General features: G+C 36.8%; 1 protein-coding gene across 5 annotated transcripts in view; it reads right to left on the bottom strand.

Moving 5' to 3' along the window:
* Positions 1-2,352: 2,352 nt before the first annotated feature.
* Positions 2,353-23,735, bottom strand: part of LOC139739350 (tropomyosin-like) — a 59,095-nt gene continuing 37,712 nt past the window's right edge. For 3 of the 5 annotated variants that reach the window (XM_071649968.1, XM_071649967.1, XM_071649971.1), the window contains 2 exons: positions 23,277-23,346; positions 2,353-5,524 (listed from right to left, as the gene is read on the bottom strand). In XM_071649968.1, coding sequence (XP_071506069.1) covers positions 5,439-5,524; positions 23,277-23,346 — 156 coding nt within the window. In that variant the 3' untranslated portion in view covers positions 2,353-5,438. The other 2 variants (XM_071649970.1, XM_071649969.1) reach the window with 2 other exon arrangements.

Consider the following 23,735-nt stretch of genomic DNA (forward strand, 5'->3'; position numbering starts at 1 on the left):
AATTGTATAATGCTACCTGCAAATCAAATCTTCATTTTTTTTGTCCAAAATGAATTCGAAAAGAACTTCTCTCTCTTTCCCTCTGCTTTGCATTAAGTCAGTTTGGAAGTAAAAAATCGTATTGATTTTAATAGGAAAAAAAAGGCTGATATCTAAAAAAACAAACAAACAGTGGATTAGAATTCTGGCGCCATGACATCAATCAATCAATATGGTCGATTTTACTTATTTGGTGGTGAACTTTAAAATTTCAAATCTTTCTCACCTCCTTACTGTTATTTTCAGTGTTTCCATAATGTTCCAAATAAGAGTAAACCGAATGTGAAATCCCTTGAAATAGAGAGAATCACACATGGAAGGGGTGTAAGAATGACATATATATATATATATATATATATATATATATATATATATATATATATATATACTTACATTCCTTTTATGTGTGATTCTCTCAACCATCATTCCATTTCAAAAGATTTCACATTCGGTTTACTCTTTTTTTGGAATATAATGGAAACAGAGAAAATAACAGTTACATATATATACACACACATGGCATTCCCATTTGCTTTTTCTCTATGGTACAACCTGTGTGTATGTAATGGTGTATCTTAATTTTGATGTTATACAATGTAGTTGCTTTTGCTATTAGATTTGATATTGTTTTTGGTATATACAATTAGAGAGAATTAGATAGACTGTATGCATACATATAGCGGCTGCACAATAGTCTGGTGATGCAAAGCACTTTAAATATATGTTTTTGTGACAAAGTATTTATGTAGGTATGTATGTTTATATATATATATATATATATATATATATATATATATATATATATATATATATATATATATATATATACACACACACACACACACATAGATAGATGCAGCAGTCAATTTTTCCCACCTTGTTGAGACATGCCAAAAACATAAATCAGGTTTGTTTTTTGTTGCTCTATTTTGTAAATCACAGAAATATACAAAGTGCAAGTGACAAACTTACCACGTAACCATAGCAACTTGTTCAAGGTCTCATAAATGATGCTGTATTCCACAAATCATTAATCGTTCTTAAAGACGAATGAGTTCCAAATATGTATGTGTGTTGAGTGAAGACAGTGACATTAGGAGAAAGCATCAGTGAAACTTTCATGAAGATCAGATAATTCAGCCAAAAGTTATGCATTCTTTAAGTTTTGGTGCAGCCATTTGTGGATGAGACTACTTCAGTATCTGACATCATATTGCATGGAAAAACAATACATGTACAAAGAAAATACAAAGAGAACTCCACATTTCTGAAAGCGTAAGTGCTCTCATTACGCAAGAAAAATGAAAATATGTTGAAGTTTTTTGCTTGTTTTGATATCGCTTTTCAAATGTGACATCACAAAACACTGCAGTCTTCTCATCCAGCAATGGCAGCGTAAGAACTTTAAGAATCCATAACTTTTGAACAGATTGTCCAATTTCCATCAACTTTCACCGAGGTGTGTTCTACTAATGTTGCTGCATTCATTCAATCTACACATATATATTTGGGTATAATTCTCCCTTAAATGCTTACCAATGCTGCCATTTCTATACCTGATTTGATTCAAGGTTATCTTCTAACCGGTCTGGCTTGTTAAAATTTCCTTTGCTTTTCCTTTCTCAAATTCAGATACGATTTGTTCTCTGGTATGCAAGTCTACTTGTGCATCCATCCCTCAGAACTTCAATTTCATACACACACACACACAGACATGCAACAGATACACAGACATCACAACACACAAAGCAGTTCCACATGAGTGTACATTTCACTTTACCCATTCCATCCAGTCACAAATCTTGTCTGGAGCTCTCTTGTGCGAGAATGTGTGTGTATGTGTGTGTTTATCATAACAGTGAAGACAGTAACTAATGTAACTTGAGCACTTTGATATTAAAAAAAAAAAAAAAAAAATGTGTCAACACAAATGTGAATTTCATGACCAGCATGCCTGCGTTGGTGTGTAGTTACATGTATATGTGAACCCATATACCATAAGTTATAAACGGCATAATTTTATATCTACATGTATGTAGCTGTCATATATAATGTAAACTTGCTTTACTTTTGCATAATAGTGCTGTATGTAGCAATGTCAAGACACACACAATTTGCCTCATCACACACATACCACTTTCCATTCACTTTCAACCATGCAATCTTTGCTCACAACATCCAATGGATTACTTTAACTTCGTTCCCATGTCCAAACTTAGTGACCTTATTCTATGTGGGTATTCTCATCACTAGGTTCGTTCATCTTGTGCGTCTGTTATAAAAAAAAATAAGGGATTTCCGTGGAGAAATTGGTCTATTTTGCTCTCATTTAAATGATAGTTTATTCATCTTGAAATTGTCAAGGGAACAATGCACAGGTTGCATTGCCACTATCACTACACACTCTTGAAGAAGGACTTAAGAGTTACTTAAAAAGAGTTACAAGCACCAATCAGTCATTTCACTGTCTTCCAGTATTACTTGTCGTGCTACCATTTGCTCTTTCATTTCTTTTTCTTCCTTTTTTTTAAAAACAAACAAATGACTTTTCCACTACCAAGATCCTTTTCTCAGCCACTTTCCCATCACAGGGACAAGAGTAAGGTTGTTCATGATCAAGTCAAGTCAGTAAAAAAAGTCAAGTTTGTTTGCTTTTTTCCACTCTTTCTCTGATCGTGCCAAATATGTCAAAGGGATTGCAGAGTCTGGCCCAAGTAAACCTATTTCTGATATATTCTAGATTTGCAGGTTCTGAAATGACACGAGTGGACCGTGAAGCTACAGTTATGTCCATATCTTAAGCTGGGACAAGGGTCCACTTTACTCCATCTACCAGAGTTGGCACACTGCTAAATCATTCAGAGTCACTCATTCCACAAGGGGAACTTGCTTCAAATACCATTCCTGCGACCTGGTACCCGCTGGTTGAATGGACAACAACCATTGTTTGGATTTATCACTCTAAGCTATTGAACATAGAAGCTGGGATGACCCAGTTGTTCCCCAACTTTGAAATGGAGAAAGTCTCACAACAGGCAGATGAAACTGAAAACAAATCTCAGCGAACACTTCCAGATCGAACACGGATTGGCCAAATCCAGACAACAGAGGACGCTGTGTGGATAATAGAAACAGTGCTTGTACCTGCTTGTGGTTTATAAGTTCTAATGACACAGTGTGCAACTCTGGCGGACGGCGTAGAGTCCATGATCTTTTGACTTTGCAATGACGTGTTTAGAAATCTACAAACTGTACTACAGATATATTACCATGTTACAGAGGATTTGTGGACGCACATTTCACAGAAATGAAACAAGTTCAAAAGTTTAGGCTCTCGTATCATGGTGGAGAAGCAATTCATGTAAACAGTGCGGCATCATTCTCACATTAAATAACATACTCAAGGGTGTCACCACCAGAGGGAGACAGGCATCAAAACAAAACTTTAGTTTAATTCTAAAAAACAGATCCCACATGATGAACAACTTTGGGTGATCACAGAAGAGAATGAACTAGTCAAGGGTAAGGTAGGACATAAAAAAATAGCAGTCAAACAGTTTGAGTAGATGTGTGCCAAGCTTTAATTATACCATGCAACCTTCAGTTACTCTCAAACCAAGGCGTCCTTGCTTGTGGAGTTCAAAGGAGCTTGATATTCATTGGCAATTTTTCTTTTCCCTCGTCCAAGGTCTTGCCAAGACACGCCATATAATCAAAAGACAAAATAGCAACTCAAAAATCATGCAAATACATTTCAACAGTACCTAGCCAGGTCAGTTACAATTTGAAATCAATGAGAAAACCTCACATTTTGTCATTTGAATATTTCTTGAAGCCGAGAAGTAGTGATTATTCTCTTCTTCATAAAATGTACGAGTAAATGACATTTCTTTTACAAACATAATACAAATGAAGTACCAGTCATTTCATCACAAGAGAGAGATGCCATAATCATGAATAAATTGTTGCCATGTTGTTTTTTTTTGCTAACAATAAGACAGCCTAAATGATACGCAACCATATGAAATACAAAGCTATACGATACAAAGACTTGTCCATCTGTACCTAGAGCAAAGTTTGGGGTTATATTCTGGTGCACTGTCTCACCAAATCTAAAGCACTGATAATGACAACTTTGTTATCATACATGTACATGTATAAAACATACAAACGTTTAAGTCATTTGGACACCTGACAAGTCATATATGATTAAAAGTAATGATTTTTTTTGTTGCTAAAATGGTAATATATATAACTATTAGATATTAAATTAGCAATACTTTGTACATGATTTCTATGTCAAGAGATTGAAAAAAAAAAAAAAATCAGATTATACACACTACAAACATATAGTTAAACGGCATTCCCCTGCTCGGTTTGGTGTCAAATATAGAGCTTAGCCTATGTTTGGAAATCCAAAAGCTAGAGAGCAACTGTAAATTTGCAATGCCTCTTTGCGATGTCCCAAGCAAAGTCAAGTGCTGGAAGATGTACAAAACATTTTCTGGCCTAAAAGCAGAGCCAACAATTTGCATGAAGCTCAAAAAACGAACGGAGAAAAAAAAACAACGCTGAGATATGCCGATTCAAGAAGACATGAAATAAAGGGAACAGTTCAGGCAAAAGAAAAGAAAATAAAGAAAATGGCATATGATATGGACAAATAACAGGAAAATTGGCACTCTCTTCACTCATGCTCACACATACAACCAAGTTTTGAAGGAAAGTGACGAAGGCATATTTTTTTTTTTCTTTTCTATTTTCTATCATTCCCTCTTGGAAACAAACATACATAAAATACAGATGTGCAGACTGCCGTGTGAATGAAAGAGAGCAGAACATGATCGGGGTGGAGGAAGAAGCTTCAACAAACCAAGATTTGTTCGGCTGTAGCCAGCAATGTGACATGAAGGAGATGTCTCCTGGTTGTAAGCGCGCCTACCGTACCAATCAAATAGCCATCGTCACAATGCCTATCCCAAATGCCTTCCCATCCTCAAAATCTTTCTCAGCATCCAGCTCAAACTTGCACATCTACATTACAGTGGTAATAAAAATAATATAGCTTCCTGAACTCCTAAGAACTAACCATCAAAGTCTTACTTTATACAATACTTTCATTTTTCTCTCTCTCTCCTCCAACTTGGGAAAAAAATATTAACACAAACAAATGCTTTTTTCTCTCCCTCTCTCTTCCTACAAGGGATTAAAAAAAAACGAAACAAAAAGCAGGAAAACTACAAACATTGCTAGGTTTTACAAGAGATGTGTTTGTTTGCTTTGACTTTGTCAGTACGTGGCTGTTGTTTTTTTCTTTCAAAGACAAAGACCTGCTACGACTGAAACCGAAGGCTGCTATGGATACATACAAGCAAGCAAGAGGGCCACTATGGCAGCGCCTACACCTCCATGTTGAGCTCTTGCAAGCAGCGTTCCATTTCTTCGTTCATCTGTCTGCATTTCTCTTTTTCTTGCACCAACTCCTCTACAGGGGGGGACAAGATACGGTTCCCGCGTGACAGGGGAAGAGCGGACATCAGCGGAAGAATGTGGCAAACAGTGACACGATAATCACAACACAAATGTGGACAAGAGATGCGAACCAAACGAGATAAACACATATAACACAAGGTGTGGGCGACGGATAATGGGTGGGGGAGAAGAGAAAAAAGAAGAAACCAGCAACATTTAGACATTGGCTACAAAGCTGATGCATAAGCTTACTGGCTTTGCGGGAAATTTCAACAATCGACATATATACTTAAGCATCGATCATTAAACTGAACAACACTTTGCCACAACGAAAGGCGCCAAGGATGCAAAGTTGAGCAGTGCCTTAATGTCAGGTGTGACAACAAAATCCTTTATGAAATGTTTAATACACGGTAAGTGCATCCTGTTACAAGAAAGTGTATAGGCTTACAAATAGCAAATTATGTCACACTTTGTCTGCTGCTCACTCGTGCACAGTGTAAAACCAGATACCACCACACAGGTCTACTCAAGTTAACTACCACACATACTTACCTGCTTGTCTCGCATATTTACATTTCAATACAAATACATTTCACAGAACAAAGATATAATACTTGCGACAAATGCTTCAAAAATGTTAACTGCAAGAAACATTTTCTAAGTAATAAGTTTAAGTCCAGACATGAGCACACTCCTTATGAATGTGCCACCTCTTCTACAAGAATCAGTAATAGTGGATAGATTCCATGCATAATTGGCAATACAGATTACATTTACCTGCATGTGAAATTCATGATCACACTAAAAACTAGTGATTTATAAGTTAAATATGTATCATTTACGTCTCCCTTCCCCTGTTATATGCACAATTTCTTTTAAAAATTGGAAAATGACTAGGTTAAGTCCCTAATGCAGCTACGTCAGGCTTGTTGCTCCTTTCAAATTCACCAAACATCACCAGTAAATGTAATATTTCTATTTCACCATCCACGACCTGGATGAGTTGCAGAACTGTAATAAACGTGGAAGGTAACATACAGAACAACAACCATCAAAAAAAAAAGAAAAAAAGAATTGAAATAAAAAGGGGTGAAAAAAAGGAAGAGATATAGTGACCTACACAGTGTATAGAATACTCTGAGTATTTTTTTTTTTCTTTTGGAAATAATCTATTGGAATGTTCGTTAAGGATTTGTTATGCTCATACTCATTGGTCCCAAAACTGGAGTACACATAGCCTGCACTCCACTAGCCAGCAAGGTTAATTGACACGCTCAGGTACTTTTTTCTTTCCCCTTTTGCATTTGTCACATCAGATTCATTTTGTTAGGGTCAGCAGCGACAGGACCAGGAATTTATGAATTACAGCTTCTCTTAATGATTGCACCACTGAACTAGGATATGCCAACATTTTGACTGTTCCTTGAATTTTCCCTCGTCTGTGAGTACCTTAAAAAACAGTCACTTCAGACAATCCCTTACAATCTAATCCTATACATTTCGTGACAGATTCTGTGCAGATACTATGTTTGATGGGAGCCACTGACTGGCATTGGTTACAAAGAGAGAATGCTGACAATAGTCAGTTGTAAATAGTGGTCATAAGGAATAAAAGCACTGCAGAGAGAAAAAAAAAAATTATGACAGGAGCTCCTCTACAGATCAGCGAGTTCAGCTAAGCACTGCTCCAGGTCATGAGAAGCTTTCTCGAAGTTCGTTTTGGCCGAATCAAGCTCGCCTGCAAGGGAGAACAGAAAGAAAAGGAAGCAAGGGTTACAATCTGATGCGTGTGTGAAGAAGTCCATTGTACAGAACACATTGAATTGAATGTCATGTTTTATACCGATTTCATTTCTGCATACAAAACAAAACGTGCTTAAAAGCTAGAAAATCCAAAGACACATTTTGCTTAATCACAGACTCGTTCCCCATTTATCATGTGACGATGACAATAAGCACTTGAATCGAAATCTCAGCAAACTCCAACGTGAATGAGAGTTATACGTCTTGCCAGCATGTCTCGTGTAACATACATCATGTTACTGTGAGCAATGATTCAACAGTTCAAAGTGTTTCCCATATTGCAGTATTTTCATTCCTTCGCTTGAAATAAGGGGAGCTACTTGAACACTGTTAACAACCCCCCCCCCCCCACCCCCACTATTGTGTCTTCACAAATCAGAGTACACTGAGCAGCCAGAGTAGTGTGCAAGAGCTCTGCCATTCAAATAGACTACAGTTGTGCCACATCCAACACAAACACATGCATGCTACACAGGACAGATCAAACATGGGGCAGCAAAATTACATTTACATACATACACTCTAGAACAATGTTCAGTCTGGAATATCCGCAAATTAAAAATCCTAAATTCACAAGCAGTTGGTCAATCCTGTAGTACACGGGCCATTTGTATTATGATGTGTCCATGAGAATATGACCACTTGTAAATCCACTATATGCAACATTTTATTTATTTATTTTTTGTGGACAGGTTATATAAAGCAAGCAACAATTACTGTAAAAAGAGAAAAAATGACCATTAACATTTGAAAAAAAATAATCTTGCATCACTGCTGGGAAATACCTCCAAAGAACATATAATAATGACAATAATAATAATAATAATAATAATAATAATAATAATAATAATGATAACAATAATAATAATAATAATAATAATAATAATAATGATAATAACAATGATAACAACAACAATAATTACATATGGGAGGGAAAAAACTACAAAAGTAAAAAAGCCAAAGAGTAGCAAATTAGCAGGCATAAACCCTGCAGCCTAGATAACAGTTCAATTGCCTACAGATTCAGACATGTGGTCCACTAACAGAAAGTTTTACATATCCATAAAACCAACAACAGGGTGGTTAATGTCATATCTCTGATAGAAGTGTACTTCAAATTTGAATACTCTTTCACAAAAAGAAGCCAGTGCATGGTTCAACAACCAGGACATCTGCTTGATGTTGAGGGAAAAGCTTGAATTAGGCCGTTCATACATTGCTCAAAAATGTCAGGTCAGCACAACTCTTTGACCTAAAAGTGTAAAACCAATGGTCATGACACTTTGCATTCTATGTCAACCCTATTCTCTTGATTGGTCCACTTTATCGTATATTTCTTGAAGAGAGGTACATGATGTGATTTGTAAATCAATTTATTAAAAACAAATAACAAATTTTAACACACTGTTACAGAAATTTCCAACTTGACAAAATGGGTCAAGACTGACTGCAGGACACACAAAAAAGTAATAAAAAACAATAATAAATAAATAAATAAAAAAAAAGATATATAAACTTTGTAGGTTGACATTGAATGTGCTAAAGGGTGTGTGCATATTGGTGAAGAGAATCCGAAAATTGGTTGGAATTATGTTAACTCAGATAACAACACACACTATCATACATTAACACTTGTAGAATATCATGCACATGTGAAATCTATCAAACAAATACCACATCTCCATAACACTTCAGCTCTATACAAAGGACTGCATGAATTTTAGCAGATTCTTATCTCAACTTTAAACTGATCTTTCAATACAACGTTGCTAATGCTAGACCATTCCCTTTCTGTTTGAAGAGAAAATGCGACTGCTAGTAACTTTTCCACACTTCAAAATCTTTCTTGCAAGTTGCTGAAATTCTACATCACATTGATATGGGTGGACAGAAAAATGAAAAAAAAAAATACAATCAAGCAAAAATTATGAAATGACTAAGAATCAAAGCAGATGGATAAGAAAAGACTTGAGTAAAGTATGATTTTGCCTCTTTTAGCATGAAGAGGTATCAGCCATGTGATTTTTTTTAACTGTAAGTAAATGTGCCTAAAGCATACGTTTCTGTGCACTTTTGATATTATGTATAGTGGCTAGACTAAGGAGCAGATGAAATTTGTGCCCATGTCCATGCACAAATCTTGTATTGTGCATGTGTACATTTAAGTGTAAAGTGTGTGTGTGCACGTCTTGCCTCTCCAATATTATTGACCAGCATGGAGTTATTACGAATATGTGTGAAGTGTGTACATCGGTAAACATGTGGATGATAAATACATGTATTGACCGATTCGGGTTCGTTGAGGGCAGCAGACATTTTACGGCACAGGGCGCAGCCATAGTGGGTGTATCAGCGACCCCCCCTGCTCTCCCCCACCCCGGGGCAACATGTTTATCACGCACTTGTAACAAAGGTTCGCGCACTAAGCAAGCATTCGCGCACTCAGTACGAGACGCCCATTGGCTAAAGCAGTTTTTCATTCTGCGCGCGTGCTAATGTAGGGAGAGGGGTGGGGGAGTGCGGAGGGGGGTCTGCTGATACACCCACTATGGCTGCGCCTATGCTAAAAATACACATAGCGCGTCACAGAATCGGTCAATACTCAATTTATCAGCCTTTTCCATATCTTTTTTTCAGTAATCAAAATACATGTAGTGATACATCCTGTTTGCACACAGCCTACTTTTATTCCTTACACAAGAAGTTGAATCCTCTCACGGAGCTAATGATGTCAAAATATGAACTATTACGATGTTCTGAACACTTGCAGGGAAATGAGTAAAACATTGTCAACCAGACAAAATGCCTTACTCAGGCAAGGCAAGAAAAGATGGAGATAATGTAAACGCATGTGTTAACAATTCACAGAGAAAACATATACGTACTATTTTATTTACTTCTCTTTAATAACAAAGCAAATGCCAAAGGTAACATGTCTCCTTCGAAGATCTAAAAATGTATTTTTACAAACATAAAAATGCAGCAAGATCATATAGCATAACATGCCACCATTCCAAACTAGAACTCCCTCATTTGTTGGCAATTATTCTCATTTTTCAGAGCTGCAAAATACCTTGCAAGGAACATCCCATGCCTCTGTTTTGTTTTTGTTGTTGTTGTTGTTGTTGTGTTTTTTTTTTTGTTTTTTTTTTTGGGGGGGGGTCATTTTCTACTCTGATTTCATGATGCACTGGATCATCACTGTAAGTTTGTCTTCAAAATTGTTTATCGTCAACATAAAATTTGCACACAAGCCTGTCGATGGCAAAAACCAATGCCACTGAACTTTTTCCAAAAATATTTCTGTTGAACAGACTGAAGAAAATAGATATTTGCCCTGGGAGATGATTCTCAACATAGGTTGACTACTGCAAGTTGGAGCAACAGGTTCAAAGGTCAAAAGAATGTTAGTCATTGTACTTGAAGCTTCATCTTTAGCGTTACACAATAGTGCAATGTTACAACGTGGGATGATCCTCCTTAGAGTTGGAATGTCTATTCTTAATCATGCTCTTTTTCATGAACCAGTGTACATGTACAGAGTCGATGGTAGTCGAGATACCAGTAACACGTGGGCATTGAAATAAAGGTGCCTGCTAGGATGCCTAACAAAAGTAGAGAAATCAGTCAAACAATAGCTTTTGCTTGTAACCAACCTGGAAGCAAATACTAGTTTAATATCAAAGTATGTCAGCTCATTACGCGCCGAGCAATTAAGAGTGATTATCATCAGCAAGCATACAAACTTTCGTTTTTGGCAGACTCCTGATGCACATGGTTTTCGCAGAAGGTTTGCAGAACGAACTCACGTGAAAATGTAAGAGCATTTCAGTTCATTGCGCACTGAGCAATTATTGATTGATTATCAGTAAGCACACAAACTTTCGTTTTCGGCAGATTCTCAATGCACATGGTTTTCGTTGAAGATTTGCAGAAAGAATTCAAATGAAAATTAAGTTTGTTTCTCCTGTCTAAAGATCACGAACACACAACCCCTCCCATTTTTTCTCTCATGTTCGCAACTGCCCAACCTCTAGAACCATCTTTGATGTTCTCAGCATTCCTTTCCCCTTTGCTTCTGATTTTCCTTTCTTTCTTCATACATATTCCAATATATCATATCATGATAAAGGTAGTCCTCTGCCGTGTATCAGTCTAAAGAAATCGAAGGTCTTTTTTTTTCTGTTACTGAAAATGGCACTGAAAATGCACACAGACAATCATATGCCATCCACGTCCAGATGATAGATCTGAAGAAGTGATTGTTGGGTAACTGAGGTCAGACTGTACAGTATATGCATCAGGACAAATTTGTGTAATGTTTGTGCTTTTTGAGTATACCACATTCCTGTTGCTAAAAACTTTAAGTGCATCTCATGCATAGTCAGACAAATGGTAACTCTTTTCTAAAACCAAGTAGTTGTTTTCTCAGATGTTCTCTTTTTATAACGTTCCTTTTTTTTTTTCTTTGAAGGTGCTATACTATTTTCAATCACGCAATACTGATGTTTTATACTATTCTAAAGCGTGAAATATGGACAATCCATGTCAAACAAATTTTATATCGAAAAGCTTCCAACTTCTGCCAAAAACCGTCAAAACTTGGGACATATTGAAATGTTACCAAGAATGACCTATGCCCTACTGTATGTATACTTTTGTGTTTATTCATGGATTGAAATAGAAAACAAAGGCATAATCATACATCCTTAGGTCAAAACAGATTTAATGCACTACAATACTTGCATTTGCAATGTGTAGGATGGGGTGAAAAAGCTGTGAATATGACTTAAGACAGAAAAAAAATGGTGAGTAATTTCTTTTGGTATTTTTCAAAATTGGGAGATTCACATGCATGATAAGAAGACATTCTGACCAAAGTCTTGTCTGCTATAGCTCAGCATCCCAGCTGGACTAATATATAAACAGAACACATAAGATTGGTATTTTCCTTTAATTCCCTTGTAAAGACCTCCTTCGGGGGCAAATATGCCAACATTATATCTTTGCCCATGCCAGCGAAAGTACCTGAATAGTTAATGTGACTGACAATCTCAAATTGGATGCCCAACTGGTAGCAGCCCCCCTCCCCCTTTGTTTCACTTTTGTTTTGTACCACTTTGCTGGATAGCATACTAATCATCAAGTATGTAAATCAGTACTATTGTGTGATACAACTCAATCCACTGTTGTGCTTCAGCAGAATCACATGGTAAAGATGAAATCAATTTTCTTTCATGTTACAAATACTCAAGGCATCTTTTAAGTCCCCCTAACCTTAGGGCTCTATCAGGTGTAATGAGTGATAAGAAGTATCAAACAACATCAGTCATTATCCAGAGATAGGCCTCCTACGCCCCCCCCCAAAAAAAAAAAAAAAAATTCTGAAGTTAGTTCATATAAGGATAGTACAGTATTGGTGGAGATGAGAATTGGGCTTTTAACTTTTTGCGAGATACCAAGAAAACACTTATGATTTAGTACAGAGCATACCATTTTTAGAGGAATTTAAAGTTTATTTGATGAAAATCATTTTTGGAATGACTGAAACATCCAAAAACAAAGTAAAACAAAGCGATCGTAATGAAGTGTGGGTCCCACACTTTATTAGAATTGCTCTTTTTTGGATATCTCAGCCATTTCAAAACCAATTTTCATCAAATAAACATTGAATTCCTCATAGAATTACATGCTCTTTCATATTTCAAAGAGGTTTCTCATTATCTCACCAAATAATGTTAGAAACCTGAAATTAGGTCTCAACCAAAACTATACGATCCCTTTAATACAAATGATCACCATATCAGAAACAAGCCCTTGAATTTTAAAAAAAAAAGTGTCTTTCCACATATTACATAAAAGGGCATTTACACAGAAGTCTATGGTTGGTACCCATGTTGCATGTGCAATGCTGTGCTCTACATCGTGATAAAGTTTAGTATTAAAATGATCTCTACATGTGATACACTTTGCCAGCTATTGTCAGGATTTCAGAAATGCAAACATGAAAACATACTATACTTCCATGAAATTTTGATGAAGATATTTCCTCTTGTCAAAGTGCATGGCAGTTCTACATGTGATTTTTTTTTTTTTTTTTTTATAGTTGCTAGTGAGAGAAACAAATAAGTAAACAAGTGTAGTCCAAAATGAACAATTTATCTACAACAGGTATGCGTGTGTCATGAATGTAGTGATGGCATGGCATTGAAAGAGAAGTTGAAAATTGCACAAGAATTCCAGAAGTGACATTCTTGCATGCATGGTCTCGTCTTTGTAACCTTCTAGCCCATTTCTCTCCTTTTTAATAAACCATTCCTCTCATTACAAATAAAGAGAATGCTAATTTGGAGAAGGATGCACTAAAATCTTGCGATGGTCATGTTTTTCTTAATCTTTTTTCCACGCTCAGATAAATTCTGATTAAAGACGTCCACAATTCAAAACTGTCAACTCCCAAACATTGGCTGTGACTAATGGCAAGAGGGCACAGTACAGGTTCAGCGGGAGGAACATTTCCACAAATTTCAGTCACATTAAATATTGTGCACATATGCAGATATATATATGCATCCCGCTTCAGGATCTGAAAAAAAAAATCAAAATCAAAATACCAACACAAATGAAATAGACAAAGCAGGATGGAACATGAATATGTCTTGCAACACACAATTTACAGAAAATCAGAAAGATATTTTCAGTCAAATAAAAGGCAAATACACTACTGGAAAAAAATAGAGACTGGACATGTCACTGTGTCACTGGGTACGTTACTGCACAAATACATTGAAACCAGAGGTGGGTGAATAGTATGGGTAGCAAAGATTGGAAATCTATGAACATAAGAAAAAGCAAGCAATTGCTCTGTGAATTTTTCTTTTCTGTTTTTTTTTTTTTTTCCAGGTCACATCTACATCAAAAGGAAAACGATTCATGAACACAGCGCTTGCACGTGAAATAGTCGGGGAGTGTTACCCAGCTCCAGTAGACGGGAGCTTTAAATGGCCAAAAGCTCCTCCTGTAGACGCTCCTGCTCCGTCACGGCCTTGTTATATTTGGCCATCAAATCGACCATGTTCTCTGGAGGAAGCACACGGATAACGGGTTGGTTGGGTGGAGAATGCGTTACTCACTTGAAGTCTCGGTCCAAAAGCATTATTTAACGAGGTGACACTTGATTGAGACAACCAACAAAACTATCAACTGCTACATTGCATGATATTATGAGATACCTTGATGTTGACGTCACAAGCCAGTGCCTTTTTAGGAAATTCTTTTCTTGTATTTTACTCTCTTTTTACCATTTTACACCACGGCATAATCAGATATTTCCAAATACAAATTGTACCTCTGTAATTGTTTAAAAACTACTGGTGTTTCACTGTTTGTCTTACAAAGACCCGTAAAGACCTGCTTTTTTTTGGGGGGGGTGGTAATATAACTAATACAAAATGAAATATTTCCCCTTTTTATTAATATTTTTCACTAGTTTTCATCATAGGCCAGTCAACATGGGGGAAAACACTAAGCCTTTTAACTGCCAAAATTTCCCTTAAACTGATAAAATAGTTGGGAATATTTGAATAAATACTTCGAGTGTAGTGCAGAAAGGGGACTTGTAGTGTCTGGGTTAATAGGGTACCATTCTACAGCAGAGATTTCTGTAGTATTTGTTAAGATCTGTTGTGTGAGCCTCACATCCACCTTAGGAACAGAGATGTGACATTTGTTTTTATAAGGAGTGCCTGATTCAAGGCAAGTCTCATGGGTGACTGCTCTTGAGAATATGCAGTGGGTAATGCACACAACCAAAGATTCCTGTACTTTCTCAATGCGATACCATTCAGTCTGATAAATGTGGTGCAGTGCAAGAATTACATTTCAAAACATATATTTAGTTGGGGGGGGGGGTGGCTAAAGGAACATTCCCCACACCCTAATCAGGAGTTTGCCACTTTTTTTTCCCCTTCAGATTTTGATTAACACCTTGGGAGCAAACATTCCAAGTGGTACAATGTGACAAGTCACATCTCCTTGTAGAAGCTCCAGACATACCGGTAACTGAAGATTGATATACAGACAACTTTCTGTTTTAGTGTTGTTCTTGGTGTATCTCATACTTTTCATGCTTAATCATACGTCTGTTACTTCTAGCTTGTTATGTCTAGTTGTGTTGTGTGAGAGGTGCTGTGTAAACAGGTAACGTCCACTGGATAAACATGCATATTTCTCTATTACAATGTTCACCACCACATTTTCCATATAATATGACAGTGTTTCCTTTTTCAATGTCCTCAACCTGTATAAATGTTTGTTTGTGCTTATTGAAGAATACCATGATTGCTATTCAGTTTAGTGTTCTTATTCATCGTCTTTGATCTATCATTGTTTATCACCAACATACGCGTCAGTCTCTTTCCCTGAAGCAGTGGCATCAATGTCAGTCATCACTAAAAGCTTTATCAATTTGTAGACTTCCTCTAAAATCTTGCTTTGGAGGTAACTTGCCTCAAAGACAGGGTAAAGCCCACAGCACATGGTGTATTGCGTGTGAACAGGTAACAATGACACTGAACAGCTTCACTGCTGGGGGGGGGGGGGGGGGGGCAATAATGGCTTACAAATTTGCAGAAGTTGTGCCCTTGAACTCAGGCTTACAGTAGGACAATTCAGAAAGGATACTACAGTGGAAACTCAGTATAACAAGATCCTTAGGACCAAGACAATTTGTTCCTTATATCGGATATTTTGTTATATATCAGTAGCCAATAAACAATACAAAACAAAAGAAATAAATTCATTGGGAAACTAGTTTGTTATATCAGATCTCTTTATATCGAGTTTCCACTGTACACATGAACTGCTGTAAAAGGCATGTCGCAGGTTACTACAGTATACAACACTAGCAGCAGCACATCATATTTTGTCTACCCTTCCAGCATTCAGAATGAATTCTCTGTGGCAATAATCAATATGCACATGAGATATCAATACCCCTGACTAAAGGAGGTGCATTTCCTGCAGGCAAAGTTCAATAAACTTTTAATCAATACAATTTGACTTTTCTTCACATTACTTTAATAATCCTTTATAATTATCTTTCATAATTTGCCCCATTTCTGATCAATGATGTCAATAAAGCCAGTTCAGAGTGGTCTAGCATGCAAAATGTACAAATTCCTCGTAATTCTGGACAATACGAACAAGAAGTACACATAACACTGAAAAACATCCCAACAACGAAGCTTACAGAATATGTGCAGTTCAGTAGCAAGAAAAGAGTCAAAATTGGCTCGTGCGTCTTTAAAAATTGATGTAACTATGATCATTTGATCGTCATACATATCTACATATTGTTCACTCTTGACCTTATCTAACCTAAAGTTCAGACTTCTCTTGCTGAAATTCAACAATACCAAAATTCATGGTGCTGCCATCACAACATAAAAGCTGTATAGGATTATCAATGTCATAATATTCATATACAACAAATGCTTTGTAACTTGACTTCCCCTTAACCTCTACAGATTCAACAAAGAGCAAATTCCAAAATTTTGTTTCAGGAGAGCAGCACACAACTTAAAAAATGTTTCACTGCAATTTCATAGTGGCTTCAATTAACACCAAGCATTGTTGCCTATAATTCTGGTAGTTCTGTGATTCTGTTCAAAATACTTCCCATTTTCTAACAACAATCTCTTTCACAGAGCAGGCACGCTGATATATCATGTATCCAAACCACACCAAAAAGAATACATACGGACCATTGATTGCATTATATTTCAAAAGTAAATTATTGCCACTTACAAATCCCACAAGTACATTAAGACTCACACTTTGGGAACGTCCTTACATTTCTGTCAAATTCCTACAAGGTACTGAAACTTTCATCATGTAATAACCAAAACAGACACAAGTGCACAGCAGGACAAAAAAAAAAGAGAGACAGAAAAGAAAACATAATCAGAGGCTGCCAATTCACAAGCAGAAAACAAAACAAAACAGCACCTTAGACGAGAGCGAGCATAACAGAATGTTTCACAACAGAGGGAGAAAATGACAAAAAGACAGCAGAACAACACAATGCAAGACTTTTTTTTTGATAGGAAGGTGTTCCTAAACATGTATGTGGATTCATTGAATGCAGACAGATTAGTGAAATATGCAGTTAAAGTTTGAGAAGAATGAGACAATCTGTTAAAAGCTATGAAGCTCTAAAGGTTTGGTTAATTCCATGTGCTGCCCTCTCTACATGGGACCTGTACTATAATTTGTGACTTAAAAAAAGTAACACAAGAAATTATTTTCCCAGGACACTTGAGAACTTTATACTCCAGAGGATATAAGAAATATCATTTGTCATACATATCTCAGCAAACAGGTCAAGGGAAAGCGTACTTTTTATTATTATATTTCCTTCATACTCTTCTAATATTGCAATAGCACAACTTGTTATAGAGTTCCTATCCAGTGAAGCAGCACAAGGGATTAACAAATATATATATATATATATATATATATATATATATATATATATATATTTTTTTTTTTTTTTTTTTTTTTTTTTTAAATCAATGGAACAGGTTTTCTGATTCTCTTTATAAACTTTCACAAGGTGTTTCACTAATCTTTCTGATTCCACTGAATTCATATGTTTTGGGTAACTTCTCCTTTGAAATGGCCCTTCAAACTGCACCTTCAAAACACACGTATCTGAACTTTACAAAACCATGCAAGTTGATTCAGGGCATGCAAACTATTCATATGATAAATAATCTCTGAAAGTTCAGAAGATTATTCTTCGATTATATTTCACACATAAATTTCTGGAATTGTTTCTTGTACTAGCAAATACAAATGAGTATCTATGGATATTAGAATCTAGAAACGTTGCTCTGTTCTGGGTCATTTTTGTTAGGGGAAGTTTTGTTTGTATACAATGACAAAGCTAATCTCTGGACTCAAAATGGCATGGTATAGAAAATTGATAATTGTGCAACCCACCAGAATGACACTGTCACCAGGAATATTCTGACAGACTCAGATTAATTGCTCCCCAATGATCTGAGCACACATTTGAAACTAACATAGAACCCAAACTTTGACAGTTGGGAGCTCTTATCTATAGGGAAGGAAAACATGATTTACAGAAATAAACAAACATGAAAAGACCAGGACAGAGAGAGGAAATCAGCATTAAGGGACAGGCAGCTTTTCAAGCAAGGAAGTGCAGGGGGAAGGCAAAGTTCTCTACATTTTCTTTATTATTATCATCCTTATTTTTTAGGTGATATGCTCTTATGCTCTTAGCGTATGATTATTATCATTTTGGTATTCTCCCGTCTTGTTGCATAAACCCAACATAACTGCTGAATTTGTGCATCATGTTGCCATACCTATGCATCTGCACACAAATTATGAATATGTCATTACATACAACCAGTCACTAGCAAATGCTGACTAAATTGCAAGCAGCTTTGACAGAAGAAATCAGAGAATAAGAACATGACACTTTATGGAAAAAAAGAAGAAGAATTGAACAACAGAGGTACTTTCAACCAAGTTTAATATTTGACTGAGTTCAGAATAGGGAGTACTTCCTATGGGGTGTGACTGATTCAAATACTATGAGCCAGGATAATGAAAAAAGTAGGTTATCTTTGAAAGAATTCTGCAGTGAAGGGTCTCGTAGCAAACATCCATTTGTCCCTACAATACAGTAAAAGGGGATTGTTAATGATCTTTGGATGTCTATTTCAGTAAGTTTGTAATCTACTGGAAATACTGCAATGTGAGACCAATAACCACCTCTCATTCATGCATTTTTCACGGACAAACCCAAACCCACCACAAACCAAAAAGGAAATCTTTTCCATTCAACAAAATGTTGGCATAGAAGCTGAAAACTTTCAAAAGCATCTCCACAACCTTCAGAGTAAGAAAACTTTTCAGGGCTACATACTCTCTCAATCCACACCATTTCCCAAACTCAGGACAGAATACGCACAGCAGCTTTGTTGTTCGCATGATACGCTGTCCAGGCAAATTGTACAAAAGCCCTACTGTTCACAGAATTAGTGTGTAGTATGTTAGAAACAGTACAAAGTGTTGTAACAATCACAGGTTTACTTATCGATAGCTGCTCTGCTCTCTCGCGCTCTCTCTCTATTCACTTAAAGGGTCACGCAAACCAGGCAGGAAGAGAAAAGACATGCTGACTGCAAGGAGGGTCCCTTACCATTCAGTAGGGAGATGATCCACGTCGAGAGATTTATCTCCTTTTAGGACATTGGGCCATCTTCAGCATCGCAGAGGGACTCGAAGGCTGGTGCAACCACTATGGCTGCACACCACAATTATGACAGTGCAACACGTGCAATACACTGACGCAACACACTACAGGAAGGATTCTTTCCCATGTCCAACAACTAGAACTTTTACCAACACATCTTTGACGTAGAACACAAATATTTAGGTGGGGGAGTGAATGGGGGTGGGGTAGATGGATAGCTGTGATTATACAAACTGGAGGGGGGGGGGGGGCAGAGACAAAGACATTGCAGTGGGGGTATGCTCTAACATCTGAACCATGCAACAGATATCCCATGTGCAATTACAGGCATACATAGACATTTCAAATTTACAATCCAAAGTGGACACCATGCCCCCTCAGAATACAGACACTAGGGTATGCACACTCTGTGGAAAGCATATAATGGAGAATTCTAGATGATGATAACCCTGATAATAGCTGCAGAAGAGCACCACTGCCCTCAGGTTGTTTTTAGCTTGGAAGGAAGCCCACCACGTACAAAGTACACCTCAAGAGTGACCCATTAGCAAATCTACACCAAAGAAGAGGTACAATTTGTAGCCATATCGGCGATACGGGAGGGAAGTTGGGTATCTTCAAACTCTTTGTTTTATACAGCCATATCTATTCCATTTTTCCTTCTAGTTTCTGACCTACACTCTACAGCCCGAACTATAAAAATAATGACAAAATTGCTCTGCCACTAAAACATATCACCTTACACAATGGATTTACCTTCATGCTGTTATGATTCTGCAACCTTGAATCAATTTCTCTTTTCAGAAAATGTCTTCATTACTATGCTGTTATCAAGGAGACATAGTGTGTATCCTCCCCCTTCGCATGAAAATTTTAATACCCCTATCAAAATGAATTTGAAGCCAGCTGCCATTAATGCCACGCTGATATCGCCTCACTAGCAGAAAGATCAGTTCTTCACAGACTCTGAACAATAATTAGCCACAACACAACAGGTAATATGTCATCTGAACAATCGATGAATTAGTTTTTTGATACAAAAACCTACAAATGACACAAATATACGATGACCACAACTAGTCTTGAGTTGAAACTAATCTGTTGATCTGTTAATCTGTTGATGTACTAGCTACAATTTTACTTCTGTGAGTGAAGTCCTTCAGTAGTAGCGGCATTATAACCATGCCATCACATATATAACTGAATGTCAAACTGACTGCGACATACTGAGCCATAACGTTGGAGATTAATGCTTCAAGGGGTTAGAATGTGTGATGACATGGATTGGATTAACATGACACTTGGCTAGCCTACTATGGCATAATACGAATCCATACATGAAAAGAAATGGCATAAATGTTCTTTTTGCCTCCGAAAAAAAATTGCCATTCCTGATGCAATTTCTGTCCTATATTTTTCTTATTCAAAGGTATCATTCCAAAAATGGACAGTGGGAAAACATGGGAGAGTAATCCAAAAATGGGATTTGTACTCTCATCGCGAACTTTTCTTGCATTTCAACTCCAACCCCCTTAATCCTTCAGAACAAAAATACACAATAAAACAGGTCTTCAGAGTGACAGATCATGTTTATATATATTCTTTGTACTGTATGCAGATGATCCATGTGTATGTCCAGATGTTTTTAGTTACTATGCACTAGGACTGATTTATTTTTGTTGTTAAGCAAACAGGAATCACTGCAGAATGCGGAACACTGAATGCAGGTCTGTCATGATATGTATGAAGTACACACTCCATGCAGTCGAATGTGAGGTTGTGAGGACTAGCCACAATGTGACACATCATAACATCTCCCCGGATATATGGATCTAAAAATGGCCAACAAGTGTCAGTGGTTAATCTATCTGCCATTGACAACCGGTTGAGATAAGAAATTGCTGATTGCAGGGTTTCTGTTGTTGTCTACACAATGGCAAGGACTTGGTTTGGGTATTATGTATACTCTTCAATATAAAGCCGATGGACAAACTGCCACGTCTACGTTCCTCCCATCCACTACTTTCAAACAAAGCGAAAAGCATAATCAATTTTTGATACAAATGAGGCTTATACACCAGGAAAGCGATAGATATCTTTTTGTCACAAGCTACTTGTGAGTGCAGTGTGAGTGTTATGGTCATGCATCTCTGATTTGGTACACATGTTTGCAATCAAAGCTCATATATCTGCCTCCTAGTCCATTGCTTTTAATACCATCAGAATGAGGAAGTGGATACCAAAGAAAGGGTCTCAGAAGCTGTATTTGAAGAATGGATCTGAATCAATGAAGACCTTGAATTAGCAAGGTTTCCCACTAATTTTGCGAATGGCAAAGGAGGACAAGGATTTGCAAGACTGTAGCTCCACAGGCGTCATATTTAGTAGGTTGGAAATAACTTCTTCACTTCTAGGCAAGCATGCTTGTTAATCACACATGCTCTGTTTCAATTGAAAAACCAACAGGATTTCACAAATGTCAAAACCATGGTATGCTAATTCACTGCTTTGAAAAAAAGGGGAAAATACAGGTTTATATAAAAAAAAGAGAAATATGCAACAATGCAAGTATAAAATAATCATGTACTGAGGTATAGAATTATCCTACATATGGGTGGTATCTGGTTTTTGCGCACACTGACTTTTCATAAAGAATGCCACGTAAATATGACATCTTTCCAAACTATCCAGATGTTAGGAACTGCTTTGCTGCTACAGAATATATCATATTTCCACTGACACTATTATCTCCTACAGTCCCAGAAATATAAGACATTTATAGCAATTTTAGTCAAGCCAGAAAGTAATACATTCCATGTCTGATGAATACTTATTGATCACATAATCAGCATGAGCTTCAATTCAATTACTACACAAAGGCAGCCACAACACAATTCCAAAATTGTGATGCATGATTTTCTCCACCAGAGATCGATAAATCAAATTCTGGATCCAATTAAATCAATATTTACTAATTCTACCTTCTCTTTTGTCTTAAAAAAACAAGTTTCATTCACACACGGATATGCATCACTTTGCTGACTTTCATAAGAAGAATTCCGAGGAGAAAAAAACAAAACAAAAATGACCACATAACAATGGCTGAGAGCATGGAGAACATGATTGAATTCCACTTTGTATGTAATCATATCAACATTTCTAGTCCCTACAGAAAACTCTCTGCATTCTCATTCTTTTCAGAGAACTTGTTAAACATCACAGTGAAAAATGACCACCAAGGAAACTGAATGACTAAATACGAGACACCATTTTGCCACACAAAAAGAGAATAAATCAAAAATAAGAAGAAATCCTTCAAGAATGCAATATGAAGTGATAAAGATACTACCTGTACATACTTCATTGTGTTCCATATTGCACTACAATTCATTGTTTATAGCCTATGCTACATCTTGCAAGTTACGGATGAAAGCTTACCTTGCAGAAAGTCATTATATGCCACATGATTTCTCTGCAGTCAATTGACTAATTGTTAGCTTTGGATTTCACATCCCAAGATTTGAAGATTATGTGTTGCTGTCAGAGGCACTGCTGATTTGACATGCTCTTTTAAAGCAAGATTTCAATCATGTTACTCCAGTTGTGCTCTCAAACCACTGTGCTTTGGAGGTGCCTACACGTGGCACACACATAGTCGACCTCTCACCTTCCAAGGTGTCTACTTGATGCTGTAGAGACTTGACTTGGCCCTCGGCTCCCTCGGCACGGTTGCTGGCCTGTCACCCAGCAAGAAACGGGAGAAAGAATCATTATCATCATCATTATCATCTATTCACTTGGCCATACATACTAAAGTAAAATTCTTTACTGTTACCCGGTGGCAAGTGAGCCCCCATGTGTCACTCCCCATCACATAATAAAGGTGTTCGTGAAAGCAAAGCTGATGAATCAAAATTATCAATAGAACAATAGATATGAAATTTAAATGCATCAATCGTAACAGTTATAAGAAATACATACAAAATTTGCACTTCAATACAACATGTACGTTGTATCTACAGAGTAACCACACTCAATAGGATATCATAACAGAAGGAGAAAATGACAGGAAGCATGTGCAGATAAGGTATTCTAATAAAGGAGACAGAGTGGCAGAGAGAGGGGG

This window comes from Diadema antillarum, unplaced genomic scaffold (assembly GCF_040938485.1).
Source record: "Diadema antillarum isolate AM-2024a unplaced genomic scaffold, OU_Dant_1.0 seq00000798_RagTag, whole genome shotgun sequence".
NCBI lineage: Eukaryota > Metazoa > Echinodermata > Echinoidea > Diadematoida > Diadematidae > Diadema > Diadema antillarum.